General features: G+C 50.8%; 1 protein-coding gene across 4 annotated transcripts in view; it reads left to right on the forward strand.

Moving 5' to 3' along the window:
* Nucleotides 1–19,363, forward strand: part of Zc3h7b (zinc finger CCCH-type containing 7B) — a 51,013-nt gene extending 31,650 nt beyond the window's left edge. For 3 of the 4 annotated variants that reach the window (XM_035440784.1, XM_027404083.1, XM_027404085.1), the window contains 17 exons: nt 408–464; nt 2,831–2,873; nt 3,266–3,459; nt 3,758–4,079; nt 5,227–5,285; nt 6,053–6,152; nt 6,532–6,693; nt 7,987–8,192; nt 9,579–9,679; nt 10,782–10,963; nt 12,782–12,867; nt 15,146–15,279; nt 15,400–15,505; nt 15,623–15,731; nt 15,975–16,108; nt 16,203–16,378; nt 16,699–19,363. In XM_035440784.1, the coding sequence (XP_035296675.1) occupies nt 408–464; nt 2,831–2,873; nt 3,266–3,459; nt 3,758–4,079; nt 5,227–5,285; nt 6,053–6,152; nt 6,532–6,693; nt 7,987–8,192; nt 9,579–9,679; nt 10,782–10,963; nt 12,782–12,867; nt 15,146–15,279; nt 15,400–15,505; nt 15,623–15,731; nt 15,975–16,108; nt 16,203–16,378; nt 16,699–16,966 (2,439 nt within the window). In that variant the 3' untranslated portion in view covers nt 16,967–19,363. The remainder of the gene's footprint in view (nt 1–407; nt 465–2,830; nt 2,874–3,265; nt 3,460–3,757; nt 4,080–5,226; nt 5,286–6,052; nt 6,153–6,531; nt 6,694–7,986; nt 8,193–9,578; nt 9,680–10,781; nt 10,964–12,781; nt 12,868–15,145; nt 15,280–15,399; nt 15,506–15,622; nt 15,732–15,974; nt 16,109–16,202; nt 16,379–16,698) is intronic. The other variant, XM_027404082.1, reaches the window with a different exon arrangement.
* Nucleotides 19,364–27,701: the final 8,338 nt, after the last annotated feature.

Raw genomic sequence — 27,701 nt, forward strand, 5'->3', positions numbered from 1 at the left:
GTCACCTGCCGTGTGTCTGGAAACTGCATGTCATAGAACATATGGCTTAAGTTTTTCTGGCCCGACCTAGAACACGTTAGTGCATGTTTCCACCAGTTTCCACATCTGGAAGACAGATAATTACACCCATCTCAGGAGGCTCGTGGGAGGACTAAAATGAGAACATATGAGGTGATGCCTGACATGGTACCTGCCCAGGTCACATGTGGTTTGAACTAAAAAAATAAAAAAAGCCTAATGTGACCCTGGAAGCCAGAGCAGGTGGCATTCCTTTGGATAGGGAACCGTGGGTGGCACTGAAGACCCCACAGCTGGTGTCAGGGTTTCTGTGTTGTCTTGGCTGGGTAGGAGGCTTCACTTGTTTCCATGATCGTGATCTCTGTTCACCTCTCCCTAATCTCTGGCAGGAATTGGAAACATTTTCTTTGCTTAGTAATGGCACCCCGGCTGGCATGACAGATCAGGTAGGTGTGGCCCAGGACCCCAAATGTTTCCCCAACTTCCTACCAGCCTGTCTCTCTTCATCTACTTCTAAGAGCTCTGGATTGACCCATTGGGGTGACCCCAAGCAGTGGACTACAAAGGCCCCCAACTCCTGCCATACCTTTCACCAACTTCTGTCTCCTTTATGGGACCTCATCCATAAAGGTCAGGACTGGTCACAGTTATGGAGGTCTGTGAGAAGACCAAGCAGAATGGAACACCCCATGGAGAGGATAAGGCGAGGCCTACCTCAGTATAAGAAACACCTGAGAGCAAAGAAGCAAGTACCAAGTGGTGTCTGGACCAAGCCTGTGGCATCCTGTAGACTCTACAGGACACCCACATGTGAGGTTTGGTTGCTGCATTCCTTGTGGACTTCTCCAGCATGGGAGTCATTTCTCTGGCCAATTAGTCACTCCACATGTGTGCCTAGAAGTGAGTGGCCTGGGCTGTGCTCACAAGCACATCTCTGTTTACAAGGTGCTAGAGCTTAGAAAACAAGATGAAGGAAGGCTGTGAGCTCATAGATCAGGAGCGAAGGTAGCCATATTGGGAAGAGGTTTCACCAGCTTGGGGAATAGTTTCATCCAGGTAGAGAGGGAATGGTATTCATAGGCCAGGGAGTGGCCCGTAGTTAGGAGAGGAAGAGAGACTCTCTAGACCACTGGTGTAGTTCCTCAGGGTTCAGGAGAGTCAGGGCTCATGTTAGGGGTCAGATTATGAGAGCATCCTGTCTCTGAGGTGGCCACTCTGACCCTTCCTTCAGGGCCTTTACTGCAAAGTGAATGTTACTAGGGGTTCTATGCAAAGGGCAGGGAGAGAGAAGCCTGGATAGTGCAGGCAGCAGGAGGGCCTAGCTGAGAATGACAGCTGTCCGTAGAGGCTTTCATCCTGGGCCTTCTTTATTGTCCCCTCAACTACTTTCTATAGACACTGTGGGAAAAGCAACTCCATGATCAGCACTGTGGCTTTGGTTTGTGCAACTTACCTGTGGTGTACAAATACCCCAGGGGACATCAGTGCATGTATTCACTGTGTGATCTGTGGACAAGCTCAGGGGTGAGGCTGTGAGAATGTCTGGTCCCAAGGAACAGACAGACCAGACAGGGTCAGGGCAGGCCTTAGTCAAACAGCTGTCCTCTGACCCAAGAATGGCAGCTGTGGAATGTCTCACAGAGTGCTGGCTAAATTCGGTAGGTAAGGCAGGGTGCTGGATGGATTGTGCTGCAGTTACTGTGACTACTGACCTTAGAGAGGGTGGCTAATGCTGAGTGTCTGGGCTTTCTCCACAGGAACATGAAGGAGACAGGCCATGCTGGGCCTCACAGGGTTCTGCTGGATGGTGCAAGCATCAGGGAAAAGAGGGAGTGTGTATTCAGGGTTGAGGAATGACTTGTGTCCCTGAAATGAGGCAGAGGGTTTACAGGGGACCAAGAAAGGGGGGCTGGTAAACTGAGTTCTCAAGCCAGCCTCCTGACAGCACACCTTACACTCATGACAAGTACACAGAACCACTTGTGTGGCAGGCCCTTCACTGTGTTTTGTCACCATACAGTTCCACGCAGTGTGGCTCTGTATCCTTATTTTAAAAACAAGGAAACAGGTCCATATAGGGTAAGTGACTTGGCCAAACCAGAGAGCAAGCTCCAACTTTTCCCCCAGCCCAGAGGGTGCTCTCAGAATCTGACCCCAACACATGCAGCTGCAGGGTTCAGGTTCCCATGGGCCCTGTGGCCTATGGCTCTTCTGATTACTGTGAATCCTGTCCCATCTGTGCAATGGGGATTGAATCCCATCCTGGGTAACATTCTCCATGGAGGGAGGGAAGCTTCCTGTGAGGCTGGGGGCTGAGCCCGGGGGAGGGTATACCTTTGTCTTTGAATTAGAAACTATCTGTGATGTGGAGGGCTCGGTAAAATCCTTGTCTCAACTTTTAATCTCAGCACTCAGGAGACAAATTCAGGTAGATCTCTAAATCCAATTCTAGTCTTGTCTACATAGTGAATTTTAGGACAGCCAGGGCTACACAGTGAGACCCTTTCTCAAAAACAAAAAACAAAATAACCCCAAACCCTTGCCTTGGGGTAAGGATGGGACTCCAGGTAAGGAAACTGAGACCCAGAGATGTACTTCCTTTCTGGGGCCACTGCTTCCCCGAAATGCACCTACTAGACTAGCTCTACACCTCTCCAAGCTATGCCTACCCAGACCCTGGCTGAAAAGACCGGCTGTAAGTGTGATAGGTGGTCATTCCTCATTGAGTGGCCATCGGCTTAGCCATGTAGAAATGGGCTGGGCCCTGTGGCATATCCATCCTACATCTTTCACCTGACCCTCCTCTCCACAGGGAACTTCTAACGGATTGGGATCCATAGATGACATTGAAACAGGTACTGGCTCAGCTTTGTAGAGTGGGACACCTAAGGGGATCCCTTGAGGCAGGACAGGAAGGAACACTTACTCAGCTTGTCCCTTAGCTTCATCCATGCCTGACCCTGTTGGGTACCACATTCCAGAGTCCTTGCTTCCTTTCCTCTGTTCACCGGCTTCCAGGTTATATCTAAGAAGGCACTGTTAGCCTGGGAGAAAGGTGATATTGGTGGGTATCTGAGTGAAGCCAGGGCCATCAGGATCCCCCAGGTCCAGATCACTGCCACTGGGGCAGGGAATAGGAAGAACAGGTCCCCCTGGAACTGGGCAAGGAAGGAAGGTGTTGGCTTAGTGACTAGGCAACACTCCCACCTCAGGGCCCTTTCAGCTACTGTGCCCACTCCCTCCACAGACTGCTACGTGGACCTACGAGGCTCCCCGGCCCTGCTCCCCTCCACTCCCACAATGCCCCTGTTCCCTCATGTTCTGGACCTTCTGGCCCCCCTGGACGGCAGCAGTAGGACACTCCCCATCACTGAGGGCCTGGATGACTTCTCAGATGGGGATGTGTTTGGTCCCGAACTGGACACCCTCCTGGACTCTCTGGTGAGCCATGTTGCTGACTTCTTGTTCTGTCCCTCTAAGCCCATCGCTCACTTAGAACCCCACGGTCCCATGAAGAGGCAAGGGAAGGCCCCACCTTCACATCACAGTTGGGAAAGTAGACGGTCTTGCCAGAATCTTCAGAACAGATCCCAGGAGGGACTGAGCAGAGCCCCAGTTCCCTCTCCATGAGCATTTAAGGCCAGGCTGTGGAGGGATAACTGGCTCCTGGAGTGCCCCACCCCCACAGGGTAGGATGGTTGTGTTCTCTTCTGACCCTGACTCTGTCCCCACTTTGCAGTCTCTGGTCCAGGGTGGCCTGTCTGGCAGTGGTGTGCCTAGTGAGTTGCCTCAGCTGATCCCTGTGTTTCCTGGTGGGACCCCACTGTTGCCACCTGTGGTGGGTGGCTCCATCCCTGTATCCAGCCCACTGCCTCCTGCCTCCTTTGGCCTTGTCATGGACCCCTCCAGGAAGCTGGCTGCTTCTGTGCTGGATGCCCTTGACTCTCCAGGGCCCACGCTAGACCCCCTGGATCTGTTACCATACTCAGAGGCTCGGCTAGATGCCCTTGACAGCTTTGGGTCAGCCCGAGGCTCCCTGGACAAGCCTGATGCCTTCATAGGTGAGGACTTGGTGGGTACACTCTCCCTCTGCTTGCTTGACAGTGCTGCTATGGCTCTGATCTCTGCAGCTCTGTGTCTCCAAAGCACATGCCCTTGTCCCCATCACAGTCCAGTGCAGTAAATACTGTTTTATCCCTGCTATGCTCAGCACTATTGCAGTTTGAGTCTCGGGCTGGGTGTCTTCATTTTAGATCAAACAGTAGAGCTCTGTTAGAGCTCTCCAGAGCTCTGAACCTACGGACTCCGGTCCCATGGAAATGATCCTGATGCAAGATTGTGAGCTCCCGGGTGCTGGAGAAATGGCTCAGCAGTTAAGAGCACTGGCTTTTCTTCCAGAGGACCTGAGTTCAATTCCCAGCAACCACATGGTGGCTCACAACCATCTTTAATGAGATCTGGCACTCTCTTCTTGCTTTCAGGCATATATGCAGACAGAACACTGTATATAAAATAAATAAAATTAAAAAAAAAAAAAACCCGAAGATCATTAGCTCCCTTAGCACTTCTCTGGGCTGGGAGCCAGAGATAGGAAATTGGCCAGGCCTTGATAGGGTGAGCTTTTGGAGGTCAGAGATCATCTAGGGCACTTAAGACAGAGGGACCCAGCCGGGCGGTGGTGGCACACACCTTTAATCCCAGCACTCGAGAGGCAGAGAGGCAGGCTGATCTCTCTGAGTTCGAGGCCAGCCTGGTCCACAAGAGCTAGTTCCAAGACAGCCTCCAAAGCCACAGAGAAACCCTGTCTCAAAACCCGCTCCCCCCCACCCCAAGAAAAAGGACAGAGGGACCCATGGGATGGCAGGGGTGGAGAGGAGCCCTGGGTTTCTTCTGGAGAACCTTAATGCTAGGAGGCATAGGATCTGTATGGTGGAGGACCAGGGGCTGGCTAAGGGCCAGAGCAGGGGTCCTGAGGGTGAGCCATGGTCTCACTGTGAGCCAAGCTACATGTATGAACTCTTCCCCATGGGCAACAGGAAGCCTCAGAAGGCATAAGTAAGGGTGGACATGTTGGAACCTCTTTGCTCCAGGGCTATGACCATGAAAATAGGGTGGGCCTGAGATAGAAATGTACAGGGGCTTCCTAGAAAAGGCCCCTCATACCCTCTGTGCTAGGGTGCATGACCCCTGTGTCTTCTCCTTTCTTAGAAGAGACCAGCTCACAGGACCACCGTCCCCCAAGCAGTACTCAGAAGCCAGCCCCATCGGTGAGTAATGAGTGGGGCTCCCAGATCAGGCCTCTTATTCATCCTGGGGTTAGGAGCCCCAGATTGGGGGTGAGGTGAGCCCTCTGAATTGGTGAGGTGCTACAGCCTCCAAGAGGGGTGACCTCAGAATGGACTAGTCCCAAGTGATCTCCTCACCCTCCCTCCACTGCCTTTGAGAAAGAGCACACATATGGTATTCCTTACCCTCTTGTGTTAGAACAAGGCTCAGCAGCCATAGTGATGTCCCTACTGTTAGTCATGTCTCTAATTTCCAGGCTCAGCCTACTCCAGGTTCAAAAGAGCGCTGGACCACAAGGGAGCAGTATGCATGCCACTTTCAGCTTAGATGTTAGCTGTGTGGTCCTAGAAAAATCACTGGCTCTCCCTAGCTCTACTTTTCCTGTTTTGATTTCTGGGACCCTGCAGGGAGAGCATGGGCAGAGCCCTTAAACAAGCCTACTGCCATTTCTCTACTTTCCTGTTGACCTTTAATCCAAGGAAACATTCTGTGGCCAAGATGGCTTCTACTCATTGTCCCCCATTAGCCCAGAGGCTTCTGAGGCTGGTCCTGGAGTTTTGGGCTCTTGTACCACACAATAAAAGGTCTGGGAAGATGTAGAAGAGGGTCCTAGGTTAAAGTTCCGATACTGGGTAGGGCAGATTGGAGGGGGGGGGTCAAAAAACATACCTATTCCCACTGCATTGGCTGACCTTGGTAGTCCAGGTACCACTCAGGGCCCAAGATGACCAACATCCTACCATTATAGCCGGAGCCCTCCATGCCCAACACCGCCTTGCTCATCAAGAACCCCCTGGCTGCCACCCATGAGTTCAAGCAGGCCTGCCAGCTATGCTACCCCAAAACAGGTAATCTCACATATGCATCAGCACCCCTCTGCCCTGGAGACACTGGGAATCTCAGGAATATGGAAGTCAGGACCAGAAGTACCTGTGTGTCAGTGGGAGATTCATGTAGGAAAACAAGGCCCTCCCCTGCAGGAAAGGAAGGGGTGGGCTCTGATTAGGAGAAGGCACTGTCTTCACAAGTCTAGAGAAACACTGAGATGGGCAGACTCACCAGTAGGTCCAGGTGTGTTAGAGCAGTCATATGGTGGGTTCCTTGGAGGACTTCCCAAGTCCTCTCTCTGCATAGCAAGAACATACTAGGGGCAGTGGGAGATGCAGATACATAGATGAGGGTGTGCTGGTTTTCTTGGAGTTGCATACCTGTGTACCCTGCCCGCAGGCCCCAGGGCTGGTGACTACACCTACCGTGAGGGCCTTGAACATAAGTGCAAGAGGGATGTCCTTCTCGGCCGACTTCGGAGCTCTGAGGACCAGATCTGGAAGCGCATCCGGCCCCGGCCCACCAAAACCAGTTTTGTGGGCTCCTACTACTTGTGCAAAGGTGGGTGGACCAGTGGGGCTGGTGCCCAGCCAGGCCTAGCTCCTCCCAGGCCTACAGCAGAATGACTACAGGAGATATGAGGGACCTCAGATAAAGTCTGAGTCCCACCTGATGGCCTTGTCCAAAGACAGAGATGTTCAGGATGTCCTGTGGAGCCAGAGCCATGTGGTGGCCTGTACCATCCATCCCATGCTAGAGTCCTACAGTCCACAGACAGCCAGGTTCCTACCCTGCAGGATTCCAGAAGGAATGGAAAGAGTCCATGGAAAGCACACAGGAAAGGCTTGCAGATATCAGGTTGTTTTGTTTGTTTTAGTTTTTCAAGACAGGGCTTCTCTGTGTAGCCCTGGATGTCCTGGAACTCAATCTGTAGACCAGGCTGGCCTCAAACTCACAGAGATCCGCCTGTCTCTGCCTCCCAAGTGCTAGAATTAAAGGTGTGCACCACCACCTACTGTCCTGCAAATATCAATTTTTTAATGATCATATTATTTTCTTTGTCCTCACTTTTGGCTCATAGAAATCTGGCCAGGCACGAATAGTCCTTGTTTTTTTCAGTGTCCCTGAGCAGCCATGAGATTAAGCACAGCTGTGCTGTAGCACTTTTGCACTCAACGCCAGACATCCACACACAGCCCCTCAGCACCAGACATCAGTCTAACTGTAGATGGAAGAAACCAAAGATTTGAGAGTTCAGCTTAGGGTCTGCCTTTGTGCTCTCATCCAGCTCATGGCAGCCACACGCGCACACACACAGGCCTTCTAGACCATCCAGTCTCCTTCCTGAAGCCCTGCCCATGCTGCTGGGATGAAGGCCAGTGCCTGCCCACATCCACATCCCTACTCTTAACTGGTCCTCAAACAGACTTGTTCCTCCCTCCCCCACCCAGAGCACATGCTCTGCCCTTTGAGCCTGATGGTCCAGGTCTCAGGTCCCTCCCTCTCTGCAGCTGCGGATGCAACCCACTCCTTCAGATCTGTGGCCCGTGTTCCTGACCCTAATCATGCCGTTACTCACTTCCCTGATGAATAATCCTAAAACCCCTCATCTGTGTATAGATGTGTATTCTACAAATCCCTTTGCACATTTATTGTGTCTTGCTTGACCTGCACAGACACTGGGGGGGGGGGGTGTGTGGAGGTGCTGAGCAGAGAGGTACTGGCGCCCAGTATTTGGAAAAACGTCCTCCTGGGAGGTTAGCAGCCATCACCAGTGTTCTGTCCTGGTGGATCACGGGGTGCTGTGAGCTGCCTTCCCCACCTAGTAGAACGTGTGTCCTTTTATATCTGCAGACATGATTAACAAGCAAGACTGTAAGTACGGGGATAATTGCACCTTCGCCTACCATCAGGAGGAGATCGACGTGTGGACAGAGGAGCGGAAAGGCACTCTTAACCGTGACCTGCTCTTCGACCCTCTAGGGGGTGTCAAGCGTGGCAGCCTCACCATTGCCAAGCTCCTCAAGGAGCACCAGGGCATTTTCACCTTCCTCTGTGAGGTACCCACCTGCCCAACCATTTCACCAGTATCCCATAGTCCCAGGCACACTCAAGGCTGGGTTGTTCCCCTGCAATGGCCAGCCTTTGTAGGAATTGTTGGCACTGGAGCATCTGGGTATGGTGAGGTGTGGCCCTAAAAATCACTAGATCCAGAGACTGTCAGAAAGTTAGGCCCTGAGGATCCTGTTGGAACCCAAATTCTGTCTGGCTTCTCATTCTACAAAGGTGAAAGCTAGGGTGGGAAGAAACAGTAACCACCCCATCTGTTCTTTCCTGGGAACCCAGAATGTGCCAGGATTTATACCTTTATCCATACTGCTTTATCCATAGCACACAGACACTGCTCTCATTCACTGGTGATGCTGGGGTTGGAGGTGAGGTGGAACCTGAGGTACATATGGCCAGGTCAACCTGGGCTCCAAGCCCCAGAGCCCAGGCCCACCTCCCAGGACCAGCCACCACTGGCAATGTTTAGGGCCACGCTTCCTGGGGCCAGGTAGACTAGTGTTTAGTGTCATCCCCAAATGGGTATAGTTTAGCTGTCTCGAGTAAGGTGTCCGTGGCCTGACTTTCCATATCTCCTTCTGCATGTGTTCCATTCTGGTGGTGTAGCCTGCCAGTGAGCCAGCTATGCCATCCCTCCCAAATTTCTTCATTTCCCCCCAGGCCAGCTGTGATCCTAGTAGCTCCATTGAGCTTTTCAAGTGTTAGGGCGGTTTTGGGGAAGGGGGGGTATTGAGACAAGGTCTTACTCTTTAGCCCTGGCTGGCCTGGAATTTGCTATGTAGACCGGGTTAGTATTGATCTTACAGAGATCCACCTATCTCTACTTTTGAGCACTGGGATTAAGTGTGCACCACCATGACTGCCAACCTTTCAAACTCTTGAGTGTACACTTGGCTCTGTAGCTCATTGAAGGTGGAGACAGTGTCAGGTTCATCTCTGAGGAGTAAGAGCCTGGAAGGAGGGGTTTGGTGAGGCCCAGCCCTCCCGGTCTGCTGGCCTGTAGAGCAGATGAACATGGGAATATAACTCCTGAACTCATTTCTTATAATTGTTCTGTGACCTGCATAGTGAAGCCTCAGGATAAAGCAGGTTAATTATTCACAGTTTACAGTTGAGGAAACTGAGGCTCAAGGGCCTGGAGTAACTCCTGCCCCAGGCACTGGAGCTGTGTGATCAGAGAGATGAAGAAAGAGAGCTGAGACCCAGGACATCTGTGAGATATGAGGGTCACCGAACCTGGGTTCTCTTCCACACTCCCCCTACCCAGAGCAGGGCTTACAGAAGCCAGTTATCCTTTCCACAAGGCCACGTGGGGTTCTAGCCCATCCCCTCTCTAAGTGGCCCTGTGAAGGTCCCAGCCCATGCCCCTCCCTGGACAGATCTGCTTCGACAGTAAACCCCGGATCATTAGCAAAGGCACCAAGGACTCTCCATCTGTGTGCTCCAACCTGGCTGCCAAGCACAGCTTCTACAATAACAAGTAAGTCCTGCAGCTGGGCTGTGGGCCAGAAAAGGGTGGGGAAGTTCCTTGACGGATATGAAAAGGCCTAGGCCTAAAAGGGATAGAGAATGGTGATAAAACCCTCATAAAGGACAGGAACCACATTTGTTGAATACTTACTGTCTTCTGATCATTGTCTTGGGTTTTTAATGGTCTTGGCGGCCCTTTAGGGAGGGAGTTACTGCTCTTCTTGAACAGAAAAGAAAGCGGAGACCTGGGAACAGCTTGGTCAGCAGGCAGCTGTGCCCCTATTTTTTACTCCAATCAGCACCTTCCATTGTCATGGATTCCGTGTCAAATGGGATGGGAGGAGCTGGGTCAGGAGGAATCCATTGCCTTTGCTCTTTCTAGTTCTTTGTTCTGCTCTACCATTGGTGATGGAGTGGGGCCCTGGAGTTATGCAGTCCTGGGTTTGTATCCCAGTATGCCCAGGGCTGGTTTGTAGGTTGGGTTTCCTCTTCCCTGAGAGTAGCAATACCCCCATCTTGTTGGATTTCATGGAAGCCCATTGAAGCTTCCCCACCCAGAGAACATGCCTCATTATCATCTTCCTGGGTATTACACCAGGAGAGGCCAGGCGGTGGTGGCACATGCCTTTAATCCCAGCACTCGGGAGGCAGAGGCAGGCGGATCTCTGTGAGTTTGAGACCAGCCTGGTCTGCAAGAGCTAGTTCCAGGACAGCCTCCAAAGCCACAGAGAAACCCTGTCTCAAAAAAAAAAAGACCAGGAGGGGCAATGCCCCTTCTACTAATGGGTACTCCCTTCTCCCAACCTGGTAATAGGTGGGGTCTGACACCTCTATTGTGGGCAGTTGCAAGCTGAGCTGGCCCCAGAAGACTGTGATGGGACACAAGTAAAACAGAGCGGGGACTGAAGTTTTGAGTGTAGGATCCCCTTACCTCCTGTGCTGTCCACCTTCTGAGATGGGCTAGGAGGGCAGAAGATGTGCAGGGGCAGGCTCTGAGAAGGCTCTCCCCTCAGATGTGCTTGGCACTGAAAAGGTGGCCCCACTGCAGAGATGGAGGGCAGAGGGTGGTACAGACCATAGTCAGCATCACAGACACCCCATATGCCCACCAGGTGCCTGGTGCACATCGTCCGCTCCACCTCTCTCAAGTACTCCAAGATCCGTCAGTTCCAAGAGCACTTCCAGTTTGACGTGTGCCGCCATGAGGTGCGCTATGGTTGCCTGCGAGAGGACAGCTGCCACTTCGCCCACAGTTTCATTGAGCTCAAGGTCTGGCTGCTGCAGCAGTATTCAGGTGAGGGACAGACAGAGCAGGTGAAGTAGGCTTGGAATTGGCTGGGTGTGAACAGGCCATGGCCTGAAGGTACAGGACCTCAGGTGAGTTTAGAAGCAGGTGGCTTCTAGTAGCTTTCTGGAGGAGCTGGTAACCCTGGACATCACAGAGGAGACAGAATTCTGCTCACAGGCAGCTGTGGGGTCTCTCCCTGTCTAGACCCTGCCTAGGAACATACCAAGATAGAGATGGGAAAGCAAGAATGAGTGAGGCCCAGATCCTGGTAGATTATCCCTGGAGTTACAGCAGTGAATGGAGGTGGGATAGAGTTAAGACTTGAGGTCATCAGGGTCCCAGTGTGTGAGAATTTATCTCTTGGCCATAAACAGAAATATAGTCACATGCTGCATTGATATTTTAGTCAATGGTGGGCCAAAGGACAGTGGTTCCATAATATTGTAATGAGGCTGAAGAGTGCAATGAATCATAATGAATGAACAACACTGTTGCTTATTTGTGGATTTGCTATACTATATCTTTATTGTTAGAGTGTATTCCTAGTTGAAATAAAAAAAAATTAAAATGCTGATTGTGTAGCCAAGAGATGACTCACAAGATAAAGATGCATGCCACCAAGTATGACCTGAGTGCAATCCCCAGAACCTACATAGTAGAAAAACAAAACCGATTCCTGCAAGTTGTCCTCCAGTGTCCACACACCTGCCTGCACCACATACACACAAAATAAACAAACATAGTGAGACAGTTACCTTAAAAGCCTGCCCTGTGATGCTGGCATAGCCTCATCCTGTTTACATCATCTCAAAAAACTGTGCATCTCAGAACAAAAGCCCATCGTTAACATGGCACGTGACTGCAGTTGGCAATACTCTAAATCTGCTGTGCTATGCTAGGAGGGGTTTTAGGGGAAATAGAGTTTTAGAATCTGATCATCAGTTTCCAGACTGTGCTAGCTGCTTGGTGGAGAATAGAGGAACTAGGGCCTAAGTACAGACACCAGGGAGGATGGAGCTCACACCTGGTTGTGGTAAGGTGGCAGAAGTGGTCAGATTATGGGTATACTTTGAGGTGGAGCCAGCAAGATTTGTTGACGGACCAGACGTGAAGTATCAAACAGAAGGTTATAGCAAGGTCAATGCTGAAATCATGGTGCCAGGTAGAATAGGATTCCATATTCTGAGAAGAGGGGATTATGTAGCAGGAGCGTGTTTGGGGGCCTAATATCAGGATTCTGTGTGGGATGTAGGTTCCAAACTGTTTCTTTGACTTCAAGTAGGGATGCTGGGTGGGCAGCCAGATGTGGCAGGCTGTGGATTTGCATTTGGGGGTTACCAGCAAGAACCTGAGGTCAAGTGTGATATGAGGCCCCAGTAAGCAGTGACTGGATACTGGCTGCATAATGCTCAGACAGATGACTGGAGGAGCCACAGGGAGGGCAGGTTTCAGGAAGGCCTGAGCTGGACCTGGAAGGCAAGTAAGGATCTGATTGGTACTTGGGGGCCGGGCCATCATGGTGGGACATTTGGGGACATTTGCCCTTTGGGGACTTAGTGAAAAGTCATGTCCCTTGTACCTTGGTAAGTAGGATTCTACTTGAGCCCCCAGTGAGAAAGGCAGGGGCTTTGGGAAGAGCCGAGCAGCTGGATCTAGGAATGGAACACTGGCTTGGGAGTCAGGGAGCTTTTTTCCTATGATATGGATGAACAAACAGGCCCAGAGAAGATGAGTATTTTCCCCAGGGTTGAGCTTCATCCCAGCATCCTAGAGTACTGTGTCTCATCCTTTGCCAAGCCCCATGTTTTCTTTCACCCTCCACAGGAATGACCCACGAAGACATCGTTCAGGAATCCAAGAAATACTGGCAACAGATGGAAGCCCATGCAGGGAAGGCCAGCAGCAGCTTGGTAAGGCCCTGAACCAAGGGTGGGCACCACAGGAGCTGTCTGATTCTTTTACCGTGACATGTGGCCCAGCGATCTTTCCTGTATTCCTAGAGTTCATATCTTACTACTTGCTCTGTTATCATTGTGTGCGTGTGTCTGTGTGTATATCATTTTCCTATGGGCAGGTATGTATTTGCATATACACATATACATTTATATATATAAATATACACAGTTTTTTGGGGGGGTTCTGTTTTGAACCATCTGGAATAAGTGGAGATAGTTATCCTCTTACCTATGACCACTTCTAAAAGGGTATTCTGAAGCCAGGCGTTGGTGGCGCACGCCTTTAATCCCAGTACTAGGGAGGCAGAGGAAGGCGGATCTCAGTGAGTTCGAGGCCAGCCTGGTCTCCAGAGCAAGTTCCAAGATAGGCTCCAAAGCTACACAGAGAAACCCTGTCTCGAAAAACCAAAAAAAAAAAAAAAAAAAAAAAAAAAAAAAATCTCAAATGAGAGCTGGAAACTCAAATGACAGTCATTAAGAGTGCTTGCTGCTCCAGATGTGGTGACACACGCCTATAATCCCAGCACTTGGGAGGCTAAGGCAGGTGGATCTCTGAATTTGAGGCCAGCTTGGGTAACACAGCCAGTTCTAGAACAATACACAGAGAAACCCTGTGTCAATAAACAACAATAACAACAAAATAGAGGGTTTGCTGCTTTTGCAAACAACCCACGTTTGGTTCCCAATTCCCACATCAGGCAGCTCACAGTTGCTTGTAACAACAGTTCCAGGCTATCTAATGCCCTCTGGTCTCCATGGGCACCTGTATTGCACGTGCATGAAGTACAAACTCCCAAAGACACATGGGCGGATACACACACACACATGCACACGCACACATACAAAACTTTTAAAAATGAAGCTAAAGCCAAGCCTGGTGGCACATGCCTTTAATCCCAGCACTCAGGAGGTAGAGACAGGAGGATCTCTGTAGTTTGAGGCCAGCCTGGCCTACAGAGTGAGTTCCAGGACAGGCTACAAAGCTACAGAGAAACTCTGTCTCGAGGGGGAGGTGGGTGGAAGCTCAAGTGAGCATCTCAACAGCAATAGTTCTAAAATTCTCTTTCTCTGTCTCTCTGTCTCTCATTGCTATGATGAAACATCATAACCAAAAGCAACTTGGAGAGGAAAAGGTTATTTTGGTTATATATCCTGAATCACAGTCGGCTGGGGAAAGCCAAGGCAGGAACCCAAGCAGGACAGGAATCTGGAGGCAGGAGCTGATGCAAAGGTCATGGAGGGGAGCTGCTTACTGGCTTGTTCTCCATGGCTTGCTCAGCCTGCTTTCTTGTAGAACCCAGGACCACCAGCCCAGGGATGGCACTACTCACAATGGGCGGGGAGGGCACTCCCACATCATTCACTAATTAAGAAAATGCCCTGCAGAGTTGCCTACAGTCCAGTCTTATGGAGTCATTTTCTCAGTTGAAGTTCCTTCCTTTCAGATGACTATAGCTTGTGTCAAGTTGACATAAAACTAGCCAGCACAGCCTCAAACTCGCAGAGATTTATCTGCTCCCTCTGCCCCAGTTCTGGGGATATGCCATCAGCCAGCACATGCTACCACAGCAAGTTCCAGAATAGCCAGTGATATATAGTGAGACCTTGTCTAAAAATAAATAAATAAATTTAAAATAAATCTTTAAATGTTATGCCCAAAGTCTCTCATGCCCCTCCCCTCTAGAAGTAACTCTAGAGGACCCAATCATGGGTCTCTGATGGAATATACTGAAAACATAGTACCATTAACTGTACTGTGTTGCCTGTTTGATTGGTCTCTCTTGGTGGTGATATGCTGCCCATTTCTGATTGGCCCCTCCCCATTGACTGAGGTCAGGGGAAGGTCAGGGGCAGTCATGCACCTCGCTGACTGGAAGAGGCTGTCTCCTGCTCGGGTCTTTGTGTTATGGCTGCAGTTCTGTCGAGGCCTGGGTCTCACATAAAAAGAGAAGCTATTCTATGCAGTGGTTGCATAAACCAGGCTATAAAAAAAATCAAAGCTCAGTGAGGGCCAGCTGGAGAGGGCAGAAAGACTACCCAGCTCAGGATCCCTACCACATCAGGCTCACCTACTCAGAAGTCAGTGTGCCTGCAGCTGAGCTGAGAGGGCATTTCTTGTCAGCAGAACTGGGAAGTATACTAGCCCATTTAAGACTTAGTGATCATAGGATTCCCAGAGGCCTAAGGCCTGGTGGCTGTAGCTTCATCAACCCACTCCCTCATCTTCCAATAGGGTGCTCCAAGGACACATGGGCCCAGCACCTTTGACTTGCAGATGAAGTTTGTGTGTGGTCAGTGCTGGAGGAACGGGCAGGTGGTGGAGCCAGACAAGGACCTCAAGTACTGCAGTGCCAAGGCCCGGCATTGGTGAGCAGACACAGGGCAAGATGGGGCACTGCCAGAGCACCATGAGGGGGGAGGCCAAAACTTGGTAGACCCCTAGGACTCCTATGATTCTCCACAATGACTCCCATCTTTGACTTACAGCTGGACCAAGGAGAGGCGTGTCCTTCTGGTGATGTCCAAAGCCAAGAGAAAATGGGTGTCGGTGAGGCCACTGCCATCCATTCGAAACTTCCCACAGCAATACGACGTGAGCACTTGTGGGGTGGACAGTACAAGAGGTTGTAGGCCTTGGAAGGCTTCTAACTGACCAACACAATGATACAGCCTTGAGGAACTCAGTAGGCTTTCCTTTGCCCACCCACAGCTCTGCATCCATGCCCAGAATGGCCGCAAGTGCCAGTATGTGGGGAACTGCTCCTTTGCACACAGCCCTGAGGAGAGGGACATGTGGACCTTCATGAAGGAGAACAAGAGTAAGTGACAGACTTGTCCTGCATCACCTCATTGCTAAAACCCCCTGAATACCTGCTGGGGCCTTCCCCATACTCAGCAGGCCCTGCCCAACTCTAGGCTTTCTGTAAGTGATTAGTCCCTGCTATACAGGCCAGGCTATATAGCAGCAGGGCCTAAGATGTCAGTGCCTCCCAGGTCCAGCAGGGATCATGGGTAGAGTACATGGGGAAGCCCCCTCAGCAGGTACTCTGTCTCATGCCCAGTTCTAGATATGCAACAGACCTATGACATGTGGCTGAAGAAACACAACCCAGGAAAGCCAGGAGAAGGGACACCCATCAGCTCTCGGGAAGGGGAGAAGCAGATCCAGATGCCCACAGACTATGCTGACATCATGGTAAGCCCTGCCCACAGGCTGGGCCAGGGCCCGTTGGGAGGGCAGCCTGGAGGGGCTGAGTAGGGCAGAGGTATCGAAGTTGGCACCCACAAAGCTGTGCTCCCAGATGGGCTACCACTGCTGGCTCTGTGGCAAGAACAGCAACAGCAAGAAGCAGTGGCAACAGCACATCCAGTCCGAGAAGCACAAGGAGAAGGTCTTCACCTCCGACAGTGATGCCAGCGGCTGGGCCTACCGTTTCCCCATGGGCGAGTTCCGACTCTGTGACAGGTGCTGAGGGCAGCATGACGGGACAGCACAGGGGGGCAGATAGAAGGTGGCCGAGGACTGGGATGTTGTGACCAGCCCCATCCCCTTGACTTGGTGTGTCTTGGATATGAGTACAGAGCTGGGGGCAGGCGGGATGGAGGGGTGGGTTCAGACCTGTCTCCTCCTTCACAGCATGGATCAGATCCCGGAGAGTGCTACTGGGTCAGGGGTTCCCTGAGCTGGGACCGGAGCTGTCTCAGGAGGGGCACATCTTAGAGAAAGGTTGAGTGGCCCCAGGTGGAAGGCACAGAGCTCAGGCAGTGAGCCTTCTGTCTCCACAGGCTCCAGAAGGGCAAGGCCTGCCCAGATGGAGACAAGTGCCGCTGTGCCCATGGACAAGAGGAACTGAACGAGTGGCTAGACCGGCGTGAGGTGCTGAAGCAAAAGCTGGCCAAGGCCCGCAAGGACATGCTTCTGTGTCCAAGGGATGATGACTTCGGCAAATACAACTTCCTGCTGCAAGAGGATGGGGACACCACTGCTGCCACCCCAGAAGCCCCCATTGCTGCAACTGCTACTGCTGCCACCACCACCACCACCGGGGAGTAGGACCAGATCTCAGCTGTGGGCAAAGTCCTGGGGTTGGGGGTGGGTTGGGGACAGAAAGCCTGACAGAATGGCCAGGGCAGGTTAGTTGGGGGCAGGGGACCACCCCATCAGGCACTCTCCAGTCCCCTGTCCATCCTTTCCACCCCCAACTCCCCAGGTGTGCGTATGCAGGTCATGTACTACAGCCCCAAGTTGTCCCAGGGTCCTTGTCCTGTCAAAATGGGGACAGCCCCTCCCCAAGTGTAGATCTCCTGGTTGGAGAGGGAGGGGCCTGGCTGACCTCTCCAACTTCAGCCCACAGCTTTAATTTATCTGCTCCTAAAGGGCTGGGGAGCTTGGGGTCCCCACTTGAATCTGCAGCAGGAGGGTCCTTCTCCCTTTCTACTTCACGTCTCCCTTTCCCTGGAGTAGATCAGGACACAGCAGAGGGCAGGAGGCCCTCATTAGCTTAAAATATAGTGAGATGGAGTTGGAGACACTATACTGGTTACTTGCTACCTGGGGCCTCAGTTTTCTGCTTTGTGAAAGGGGCAAGGGTGAAGGTAGATGATAATCTGAAGCTAGACCAAGGACTCTAGGTGCTCCTAACAGTCATCCCATACCCAGCCATCTTTGTGAGCCACTATTGTAGACGCAGCCCAAACCCTATTGTGTGGAAAGGAAAACTGAGGCCTAGCAGGAGGAGTGATTTGCCCAGGGTCTCTAGCCTCAGTTTGGTGAAGATCTGGTCAAAAGACCCCACCCATTAGCAACTGGAGCCTCTGGGCTCCTCAGCCCCATGTAGCATACCTGGCAACCAAGAAAGGGCTGCTGAGACAAGAGCTGGTCTTGTTAGCACTATGGGGGGATGTTGGTGGGGTAAGTGGCAGAGCTTGTATTTCCAAAAGCTTTCACAGATAGGTGGCAGAATACAGGCACCATGAGCTCAGGTTCTGTACAAGGTTCAAAGCATGGAGAGAGTCCAGGTAATATTAAGATCAGGGAGGTGATCCATGGGCCACTATGGGCCATAGCCTCTCTTTCCTGGGGACCTACTGTAGTCTTCTCCAAAAGACCCAAATATACTATTATGCCTGTCTATCCCAGCCCCACCCTATTCCTAACCCTGCCAGCTGCCTAGGACCCTAGCTAACCCCCAGCTCATGCCCCTACCTACCAAGGTCTCTTCCGTAATCTGTAGTGCAAGTGCGCCCCTTTATCCCACTCCCCATGAGTAGACACAGCCTCCCCTGGCTCCCTGAGACATTCCAGAATGCTCCACACCACTGGCATAAGAAATGGGGGGCCTCCAGAAGGAACTAGAAAGTAAGGCTATCAAGGAGTGAGATGGAATGAACAGACACTCTTGTTTTCCTGCAGCCAGGGTTGCTAGTGTTTGATGGCATAATGATAGGCACCTGGGGCACAAAGGGCCCATTCCTCATGCTGCCACTGCCCAACCTTCTCCCAGTAACCATGGCATGCATCTTTTCCTCTCCCTGCCCCGTTTTCCCTGCCCTCAGCTGGCCAGCACTGCAGAGCTTGGGTGCTGGCAGCGTGGCTGGAGGGGAGGTGGGACCACATCCAAGGTGGGGACTGTGGCTGTGAAAGTCGATGATACTTGTTCTCCTGACCTGTGGTGTTGCAGTCTGTCGTCACCAGCCTTGTTTTTAGTGTGTATATATGTTGCCCCTGTGATGCATATATACACGGGTATTAAATATATCGCTCTATATAATATTATATATGTGTGTGGTATCCAAGGGATCTCTTCTAATGAGGGCTAAAGATAAAGAATTTGGCAAAAAAAAAAAAATGCAGACATCCCTGTGAGTTTTGGGTACTGATGAGGTCATCTGGCTATTTAGGGGACTGGTACTGGAGCCATGGCTCAGAAATGATTTAGGCAGAAACGGCATGGTGGCCCACACCTGGGCCCTGCTCTGGCTGCTAGTTTCCCTCAAATCCATGTCTAGAGGAGAGTACAGTGTGCTCAGGAAAAGGACATGATTAGTGTTTGCTTCCCACCAGAGTGGGTTGAGTTCAGATCCGCCTTCCCATTCACCCCCAGGGAAGAGAAGAGAAAAGAGGCAGGGATAACCTGGGGTGGGAGACAGTAAAACATGTTAAGTGATGAATATAGTTAATTGCCTCTGGCTGGAAGGCTCAGAGTTGAATCGGGAGCCTAGGAGGCAAGAATGAGACAGCATATCAGACATGGATTGGGGCAGTGGGAGGGATGCTGCATTTCTCAGCTGGGCAGTAATCAACCTAATGGACCTTTTTAAATGTCTGTGTTAAAATTTAAGAATACCACACTTTAATATTAAATATCATAAGGTCTAGTATCTTGATAATAATGTAGATGTTTTAATAACAATTTTTGTCCTTCTTAAAATAAAACCAGAGAGAAACTTGCTTCTTTTAGCCTTTGTTCTAGAAAATATGTGTGCACTTTGACTCTTGTCCCCCAGGTGTCGCTCCTGTTCTTCCCCACCCACTGCATGTACTCGGGGCCAGGGCTGCCCAGGACTCCTGGGACAGAACTGGCCCCAGCTGGCTGTGCCTGGGGCAGTGTCCCTGTGTGCACACGGAGACCCAGCTAACCCCGATTCTCAGCAGCACCTTGTTAGCAGGGACAAGCTGTGCTCTGTACAAGTGATCCTAGGAGCCCCCTGTGCATGCTTTCTTGCAGTCTGCCTGCTCGACTGCAGGGACTGCCTGTGCTTCTTGCTTTTAGCATCATGTGACACCCTGGATTCTGTGCCCTTTTTGGGTGCGGCCTGTCTAGGAAGGTGAGGGGTCATGCCATGCTTTACAATTCGATCCAGACTGCAACCCTGATCCTCTGGGTCCAAGCAAGACCCAAGGTTACACAGGAAAGTTTTGTGTGTCCCCCCCCCCTTTTTTTTAAACTCTCTGAGACAGAGTATTTATTAGTATGTAGCAGTGGATGGTCCCAGCCTGGATCATTTGTTCCCGCTTCCACTTTCCTGAATGCTAGGATTTTAGGCCCGGGTTACCATGCCCAACAGTTTCCTCAATTTTCAAACACTGGGCGTCTCTCTGATGTGTGCTCAGTCTAGAGTAAGTGCTCATGAGACAGTCTCACTATAAAGCCCTAGCTGGCCTGGAATTCTTTTTCTTTTTCTCTTTTTTTCCTCAAGACAGGCTTTTTCTGTGTAGCCCTGGATGTCATGGAACTCACTCTGTAGCAGGCTAGCCTCAAACTCAGAGATCCACCTGCCTCTGCCTCCCCAAATGCCAGGTGGAAGTCACCACTTGCCTCCAAGCAGATAGCTGTTGCCACAGAAGAACGTCTTGTTGGTGAACTGGGAACAAATACAGTTAGGGAAAATGAAGGATAAAGTATAGCAATGGAGTCAGGACCTTGATTAAAAACTTAACAGACCTAGACATCTACAGAGGGCTTTGGACCTCTAAGTCCAGAAACCCTGGACATGTGGACAATTCAAGCCCCTGTCCACAGCCCTTTCAAATGTCTCCAGGTACATATTCAGCCATACTTTCTCCCCACTGCTGCTATCCTCAGCCACCCTGGCTCAGCAGTCTGCTGATCAGTGGTGACACTGCCAGCTGAACCCCTTGAGTACATGGTAAGGGTGTCAGTGTGGACTTTGAGCAACATAACAATTTTCTAGAGTCAAGGCCTCCTCGTTAGGCCTACTGTTTAGCTTTGAACTATTTGCAAGATGTAGTCTGGTGTCACATACATGGTGCATTAATCTGTCTTCTGTTGAGTAACAGGATGCCTAGGACCAGATCATTTGTGAAGAATGGAAGCTGTTTGGCCCACAGCTCTGAGGGCTAGAAGTTCAAGCAGCATGACAGGTCAGCAGCATCTGGTGAGGGCCCCGTGCTGAATCTACATGGCAAAGGAGGCAGTACAAGCTGTCTAGTGAAAATCCACCCTCTCTTTGGTTTTTGTAAGATAGAGTCTCTCTATGTAACCCTGGCCACCTTGGAACTTACTTCATAGACGGGTTGTCAGGCTTGGCAGCAAGTGCCTTTTCCCCAAGCCAGATTGCTGGCTATAGTCATGAACTCTTGATCCTCCTTCTGTGGCCTCCAGATTAAAGGTGTACATCACACACCATGTTGGCTTCCATCTCTGTGTTAAGCCAGTTCTGTACCAAACAACCTGGGTCAGCCCCTGGCTGCAATCACAATGCCCGCCAGCCCCCACCTCATTCTCACCTCAGAGGGACAAGGTTCATGCTGGCAAAAAGACCAGGAGGAAGGGTTCCCTTTGTGCTCACCAGACAGCCTCTGATGACTGAAACATACAGCTGTTCAAAAAACAGTGATGGAACAATGGAAAGAAACATTGGAAAGTTAAAAAAGAAATTTTATTATGAGAAGGAATGGGGTCGGGGGAGAAGGGTCAGGGACAGAAATGACACTGCTGAAATGTGGCTTATGGGGTCTGGAGAGGTGGCTAATCTTGGCTGTCTACTTGACTACATCTGGAATCAACTGAAACACAAGCAGCTGGGCACACCAGGGAGACTGCGTCCTTTGAAGTGGGAAAACCCATCTGAAATCTGGGCCACATCTGGTGGCTTTTGTCTGCTTGCCCTCACTTGTGCTGACAAGTTCATCTACCCTGTTGCTGTGAGGCATCCCTTCTACAGTGTTAGAACCTATTTCAGATTCCAAGGTAGACTGAAGACCAGCAGCTCTGTAGGAACTCTTCAGGGTTCCAGCATCAGATTGGAACTGCTGAGATATACATGTACTGAGGTTTCTATACAAAAATTGAAAGTAGGGTGGACTGGATGGCTCAGCAGGTTAAGGCATTTACAGCTAAACCAGATAACCTCAGTCCAGTCTCTTTCCACAATATAGTAGAAGGAGAGAACCAGCTCCCACAAGTTGTTTTCTAACCTCTATATGTGTACCATGGCATGACACACACACACACACACACACAGAGGTGGGGGGAGAAAGATGAAGGTTGTAATTAGAATTAGCCAGGCACAGTGATGCACACCTGTAATCTCAGTACTCAGGAGGCAACAGGAGGAGGATCAAAAGTTCAAGACTATGGCTAGTGATCTGGCTTGGGGTAAAGGTACCTTGCTGCCAAGCCTGACAACCTAAGTTCCTTTCTGGGACTCACAAGGTGGAAGGAGAGAGCCAACGTACAAACTGTTCTCTGACCTACACACACACGACACTGTGTGCACCTACACATACACAATAGAAATAAATGAATGTAATAATTAAAAAAATAGGGCAATAGTGGTGCACACCTTTAAATCCTATACTTGGGAGGAGGAGGAAGGTGGATCTCTGTGTTTGAGGCCAGCCTGGTCTACAAATCAAGTTCCAGGATAGTCAGAGATGTCTCTAAAAACCAAAGGAAAAAAAGTGTGTGTGTGTGTGTTTAATGTGTCTGAGTGGTTTGGCTGTATGTATATATGTGTACCATGTGTGTTTCTTGTGCCTGCAGGGATCAGGAGAGGGAGTTGAACCACCAAGAAGGGTAATTAGGATGGGTATGAACTACTATGTAGGTGTTGGGAACCAAACCTGGGTCCTCTTGCAAGAGTAAGAAGTGCTCTTAACTGTTGAGCCAACTCTGTAGTCCCAATTTAAAAACAAACAAAAAAATCCAGACAGTGGTGGCACATGCCTTTAATCCCAGCACTCGGGAGGCAGAGGCAGGTGGATCTCTGTGAGTTCAAGGCCAGCCTGGTCTTCAAAGAAAGTTCCAGGACAGCCTACAAACCTACAGAGAAACCCTGTCTTGGGAAAGTGTTAAGGTGAGGGGAAGACAGAGGATCTATGGAGCTGTGAAGGAGTTGAAGTGAGGGTTAAAGTGCTTGCCTGGCATGCACAAAGCCCTCAGCTCCATCCCCAGTCCTGGAACAAAAACAAAAAAGGAAGCCGGCCAACCCTGCTGGTACTAGCCTAATCCTAGCTACTTGAGAGGCTGAGACAGAGAGATCACAAGTTCAGTGCCTGCCTGGGTTACAGAGTGAGTTCTGGGTTTGTCATTATATAATCTATACTGTATAGTAATTTTTCAGTAAGCTGGAGAGGAAGAGAAGGCAGTTAAAGAAGACACTAAGGACTTGGGCAAGAGAAGGCAGCAGAGGCACATTTCCAGCTCTGTGTAAAGTGTGATTCTGGAAGGCAGCCAAGGGTCTTTGTGGAAATGAGCCAGGACAGAAACCAAGAGGTGCGGAAGCAGGCCTGAAGGGGAGTTACTGTGTTCAGTTTTGGAGGTGAGCCCCAGAATCACTGTCTGGCTTGATCAAGACTCCACAACCTGACATCTCTGCCTAATCTGACACCTGTGGCACCCTTCTGGAAAGATGAGCACAACCAAGTCCTTGACTTCACCCGTATACATTCAATGTCCCGGGGATCACCTGTGGGAAAAGGAAGGGACTGTGGTAGGTGGCCAACTGCCACTTAAACCTCCGTGATGGACAAAGAAGCAAGGCAGTCCGTCACTCAGGACAAGCCTGAGCCAAGTTGGCAGAGCTGTCCCCTTTCAGTAGTGTCCACCCTGCCAACCATCCTAGAGACCTACTGTCTTCTTCCCTTTCTAAGAGAACAAAAAGATTTGGAGAACAGGCTTGCTTCAAGTTCCACAGATAGTATAAAGCCCCAATTATGCACCCTGCATGTACATATGCATGTCTTACAGGGCTCATGTGCATGGCACATACACATTCAAACATGCCCAACCCCTTGGGGCTTAAAAGCTCCCATGTGATTGCATGGTGTCACTACAGTATCTTTTGTGTTGAGCTGCCTGGGGTGCTGGTCTTATCTGTCATCCCTTTTTTCAGCCATCTCTGATCCCAGCCCAGGTTGATTTCCACAGTGTCCCCTGCTCTCCACTGAACCTGGGCTTCCAGGCCTCCCCTACCCCTCTGCTCCTTGTATGTGCCTGTGCTCACTTGCTGTGGGCGTGGAGCTCTGCTCACCGTTCTCATCTGGCAGCCCTGGTTATGGCTCCCAGACTGGGGGAGAACTTCCCTTTGCAAAGTTAGATAACAGGCCAGGTTCTCTGTCAGAGGATTGGCGCGGTGGTTCCACGTGCTGCAGCTGGCGCAGGGCCAGGTCCGCCCTGCCAAGCAGCGGGAAGGGAAGGCCTGGCTGCAGTCGGAGCTGGCAGGTGGCCGAGCTGGGGGTGGACAGGCGGGCTGGGGCTAGGGCTGCCCATTGGCTGCCTCAGGCTCACACCCCGCCTGCCTCCCTAGCCTGTGGCTCCCTATCCAGCCCCTGCCTCTCCAGCTGCTTCTAAACTCGGGAGCAAGCACCTCCTGCTGGGCCATGTCAAGCTGCAACCAGATTGGAGTGGCCCCTGCCATGGACATGCCTGAGGTCCTCAAGTCCCTGCTGGAACACTCTTTGCCTTGGCCAGAGAAGAGGACAGGTAGGAACACAGGTGGTCTATACTGGCAAGATACCTAAGTGCCCGAGGGGTGGGAGCAGGCGAAGGGACAGTAGCAAGATGGGTGAGGAAGGGCTGCAATGCAGAGAAGGACCCAAGGAGGTATGTGTGCGCCACATCAATTCTGGGGCTGCCCCCCATACCTACTGGCTTTGGGCGCTGTGGAGAGTGTGCAGCTGCTGACAGGTGCTGTGCTCACATGGGACAAGGACAAGACAAAATGCTTGAAGGAGCCCAACTGGAAGCTGATTGCTTCTAAAGCTCCCTCCCTCTGCACGTTGGTGACGAGCAGAGGAGTGGCAGAGCCAGTAGATTTGGGCAGCAGCAATAACTGGAGAAGGCCTTCTGTGCCTGCCACTTGCTCAGTGCTGTAGGGCTGAACTCATGGAGATGGGATGGAAGCCGGTTATGTAACAGGACCACAAGCCCTGCGTTCCTAGGATACCACAGGCAACCCCAGGGCTAGGGACAAGCAGAAGAGTAGAGTGAGTGGCAGAGGGTGTGGAGAGGGGCAGCCAATACCAAATATCTTATAAGTCTTTCCTGGGAAAGTTAAGGGCTCAGGCTGCTTAGCTTAGGGAGTTGGGAAACCAAATTGGGGTACTCTCTTCTGATATTTTTGTCACCAAATCTCTCAGACTCACTCCAGGTTTTTACTACCATTACCAAAAAAAAAAAAAAAAAATCATCCCACGGTGCTGGGGATTGAACCTAGGACTTTTGAACATAAGCTTTGCTACAGAGCTGTGCCACCAGCCCCTCCATATTGCCTTTAGAATAGACCACCCTGTCTCTGCTGCCAGGGGGACAGGAGGTCAAGGTACTCCCTTGGGACCCTTTCAAGGCATCTGCCTCATTCTGTGCTGGTATCTGATATGTCTCATCAACCTGGTGTCCTTGCAGGACTTCTTCCTGGAGGGCTCTCCAAGCTTTGGAGCCGGAGAATTGCCCTGGTTCTTTTCGCCCTTGGGCCAGTATGAACTTAATTTGTTAACTAGGGGAAGCAGGGCAGAGGCTCTGATCCTGGGATATGCTATCTATGTTAGAGGGTTTCCCCAGAGCTCATGGTGAGGTCCTGAGAGGGCTCTTGTGGATCTTTGGACCCGGCCTGTGGTCTCAGTCTCGGTCTCAGTCTTGGTCTCTCTCTTTTTGGTTTTTCAAGACAGCGTTTCTTTGTGCAGCCTTGGCTATCCTGGAACTCCATCTGTAGACCAGGTTGTCCTTGAATTCACAGAGATCTGCCTGCCTCTGCCTCCCAAGTGCTGGGATTTTTTTAAAATGGTGTTTAGTTTTTTTTTTTTAAGATTTTATTTATTTATTATGTCTGCACACCAGAAGAGGGCACCAGATCTCATTAAGGATGGCTGTGAGCCACCATATGGTTGCTGGGAATTGAACTCAGGACCTCTGGAAGAGCAGTCGGTGCTCTTATCCTCTGAGCCATCTCTCCAGCCCCCAAGTGCTGAGATTAAAGGCATGTGCCATCACTGCCCAACCAGCCTGTGGTTTCTAATGCTGAGGCATTTAAATACCCTTCTAGACAGGTGTCAGAGAAGGTGTTCCTGCATCCAACTGCACAAAGAACACCAGTTGCTGACCAGGAGAAGCCATTATTCCTACACACCCCTGGGAGAGCCCCCTGATGGATGAGCCTCAGCTAAGGTCCATGTCTACAAACAGGCCACGGACAGCTTTCTGCCATCTCTGGGTGTCCTGTGTGGGTGGGCCCAGCTGGAAGGCTTTCTGAAATGTAAGCAGAGCCTTTCCATTCCTGCAGGTACTAGGGAAGATGATGCAGCACCCTCATGACCCCACCCAGCTGTCCCAAGATGCCTGCTGCATTGTAGACAGGGTCAACTCACAGATGGGCGGTGGCGGGCGGGGGGGCGGGGGTATTCTCGGGGTTGGCTCAGGGCACTGCTCTTTGCACGAGACTAATACTGCCTCTGAAGTGTGGTAGCAACTGTTGGTCACTGGCTCCCAGCTGTTACACAAAGTCCTGGGAAAGCTGAAAACTCCCCATCTCTCATGAGCAGCCAGGGCTGAACTTTGGGAGACTTGCCCAAGGTTTGAGGCAGAACTTTGCCAAGGTCGGGTAAGTTCTGCCTGAGGACTAGTTAGCCCCATTTAGCTGGGTGTTAGGCCTAAGTCTTAGATCATCTCCTGTTACTTTATGTGGCACTTCATTGAAAATCAGAATATGCCATCCCACAGGACTGACAGCAGTTTGTGACTTACTCGGGGGAAAAAATCAAGGGGCAAGTGGTGGAGAAGCCAAATATGTCACAAAGCCCCCACTCACATTACCTATAGTCACTACTCCCCAAAGCTCCCAGACAGACTTCCTAAACCACTTAAGTGTCTGCCCAAACAAGTCCACACCCACCACATAAGCCAGAAGCTCAGGAGTCTTAGGACAAGAACTTTACAAGTTCCTGTTGTGGTTGTTTCTCCCCATTTCCCACCACTCTGCCTTGGCCTCTGTGGGGGTTGGCAGAGCCAGGAGCTTGCCTTCAGCTCCGTGAAAGAGGTAGGTTTCTCCAGGAAGACCCTTTCCCTTTTCCTTCTCTAGCTCAGACACTGTGCAGCATAGCCAAGTCACATGCAGGGTGTAGTCAAGCTCCAGTGGGAAGGAATTTCAGATGAGAGCATTGCAGTGTGTGAGAAATTCCAGGTGTGCCCTCGAGAATGCTCTCCCTGAAGCTGCATGCTCTATTTTCTAGTTCAAAGACACTTCCCAAGATCTACATGGAGCCCCTTGGCAGCTCCAGGGCCTGCTACAGCCTGTACAAATGTCTGCCTCTCCCTGGTCCCCAAGCAGATAGGCTTTCCTGGTCAGTACTGACCAGACTTGAGATTCCGTTGGTTGCTTGGAGGTCCTTGCTCTGAGCTACAATTCAACCAGCTTCCCATGACTGAGAAATCCATGAACAAAAGTATTGATCTATTATCCAAGCTCTGACTCAGTTTCCCACCTCTGATTCTATCTATAAAAATCATGCTTCCTGTCTCTGCTCTTACACTTTCCCCATGGATTCTCCTCCAGGGTTCACGCCATCTCCTGCTTCTATCTTCTTCGGCCTATTGTAAGATCTTGAGTCTTATCTGGTTAGCTTTTGACTACCTACTTTCCCTCAGTGCCTAGGATGTGGTGAGTGGCACCCTTATCCAACTTTTTGTCTAATCCACTTATCCAGGCCTCCATTTACAGGAGCTGGCATGGCTTAAAGTCAAACTAGGTCTTCACTTTGAGCTGGGCAGAAAGGGACACTTCTGGACAAGGATGCAAGAGGAAAAGCCTTAAAATCAGAGTCAGAGTGT

The sequence above is a fragment of the Cricetulus griseus genome, chromosome 2 (genome assembly GCF_003668045.3).
Source record: "Cricetulus griseus strain 17A/GY chromosome 2, alternate assembly CriGri-PICRH-1.0, whole genome shotgun sequence".
NCBI classification, from domain to species: domain Eukaryota; kingdom Metazoa; phylum Chordata; class Mammalia; order Rodentia; family Cricetidae; genus Cricetulus; species Cricetulus griseus.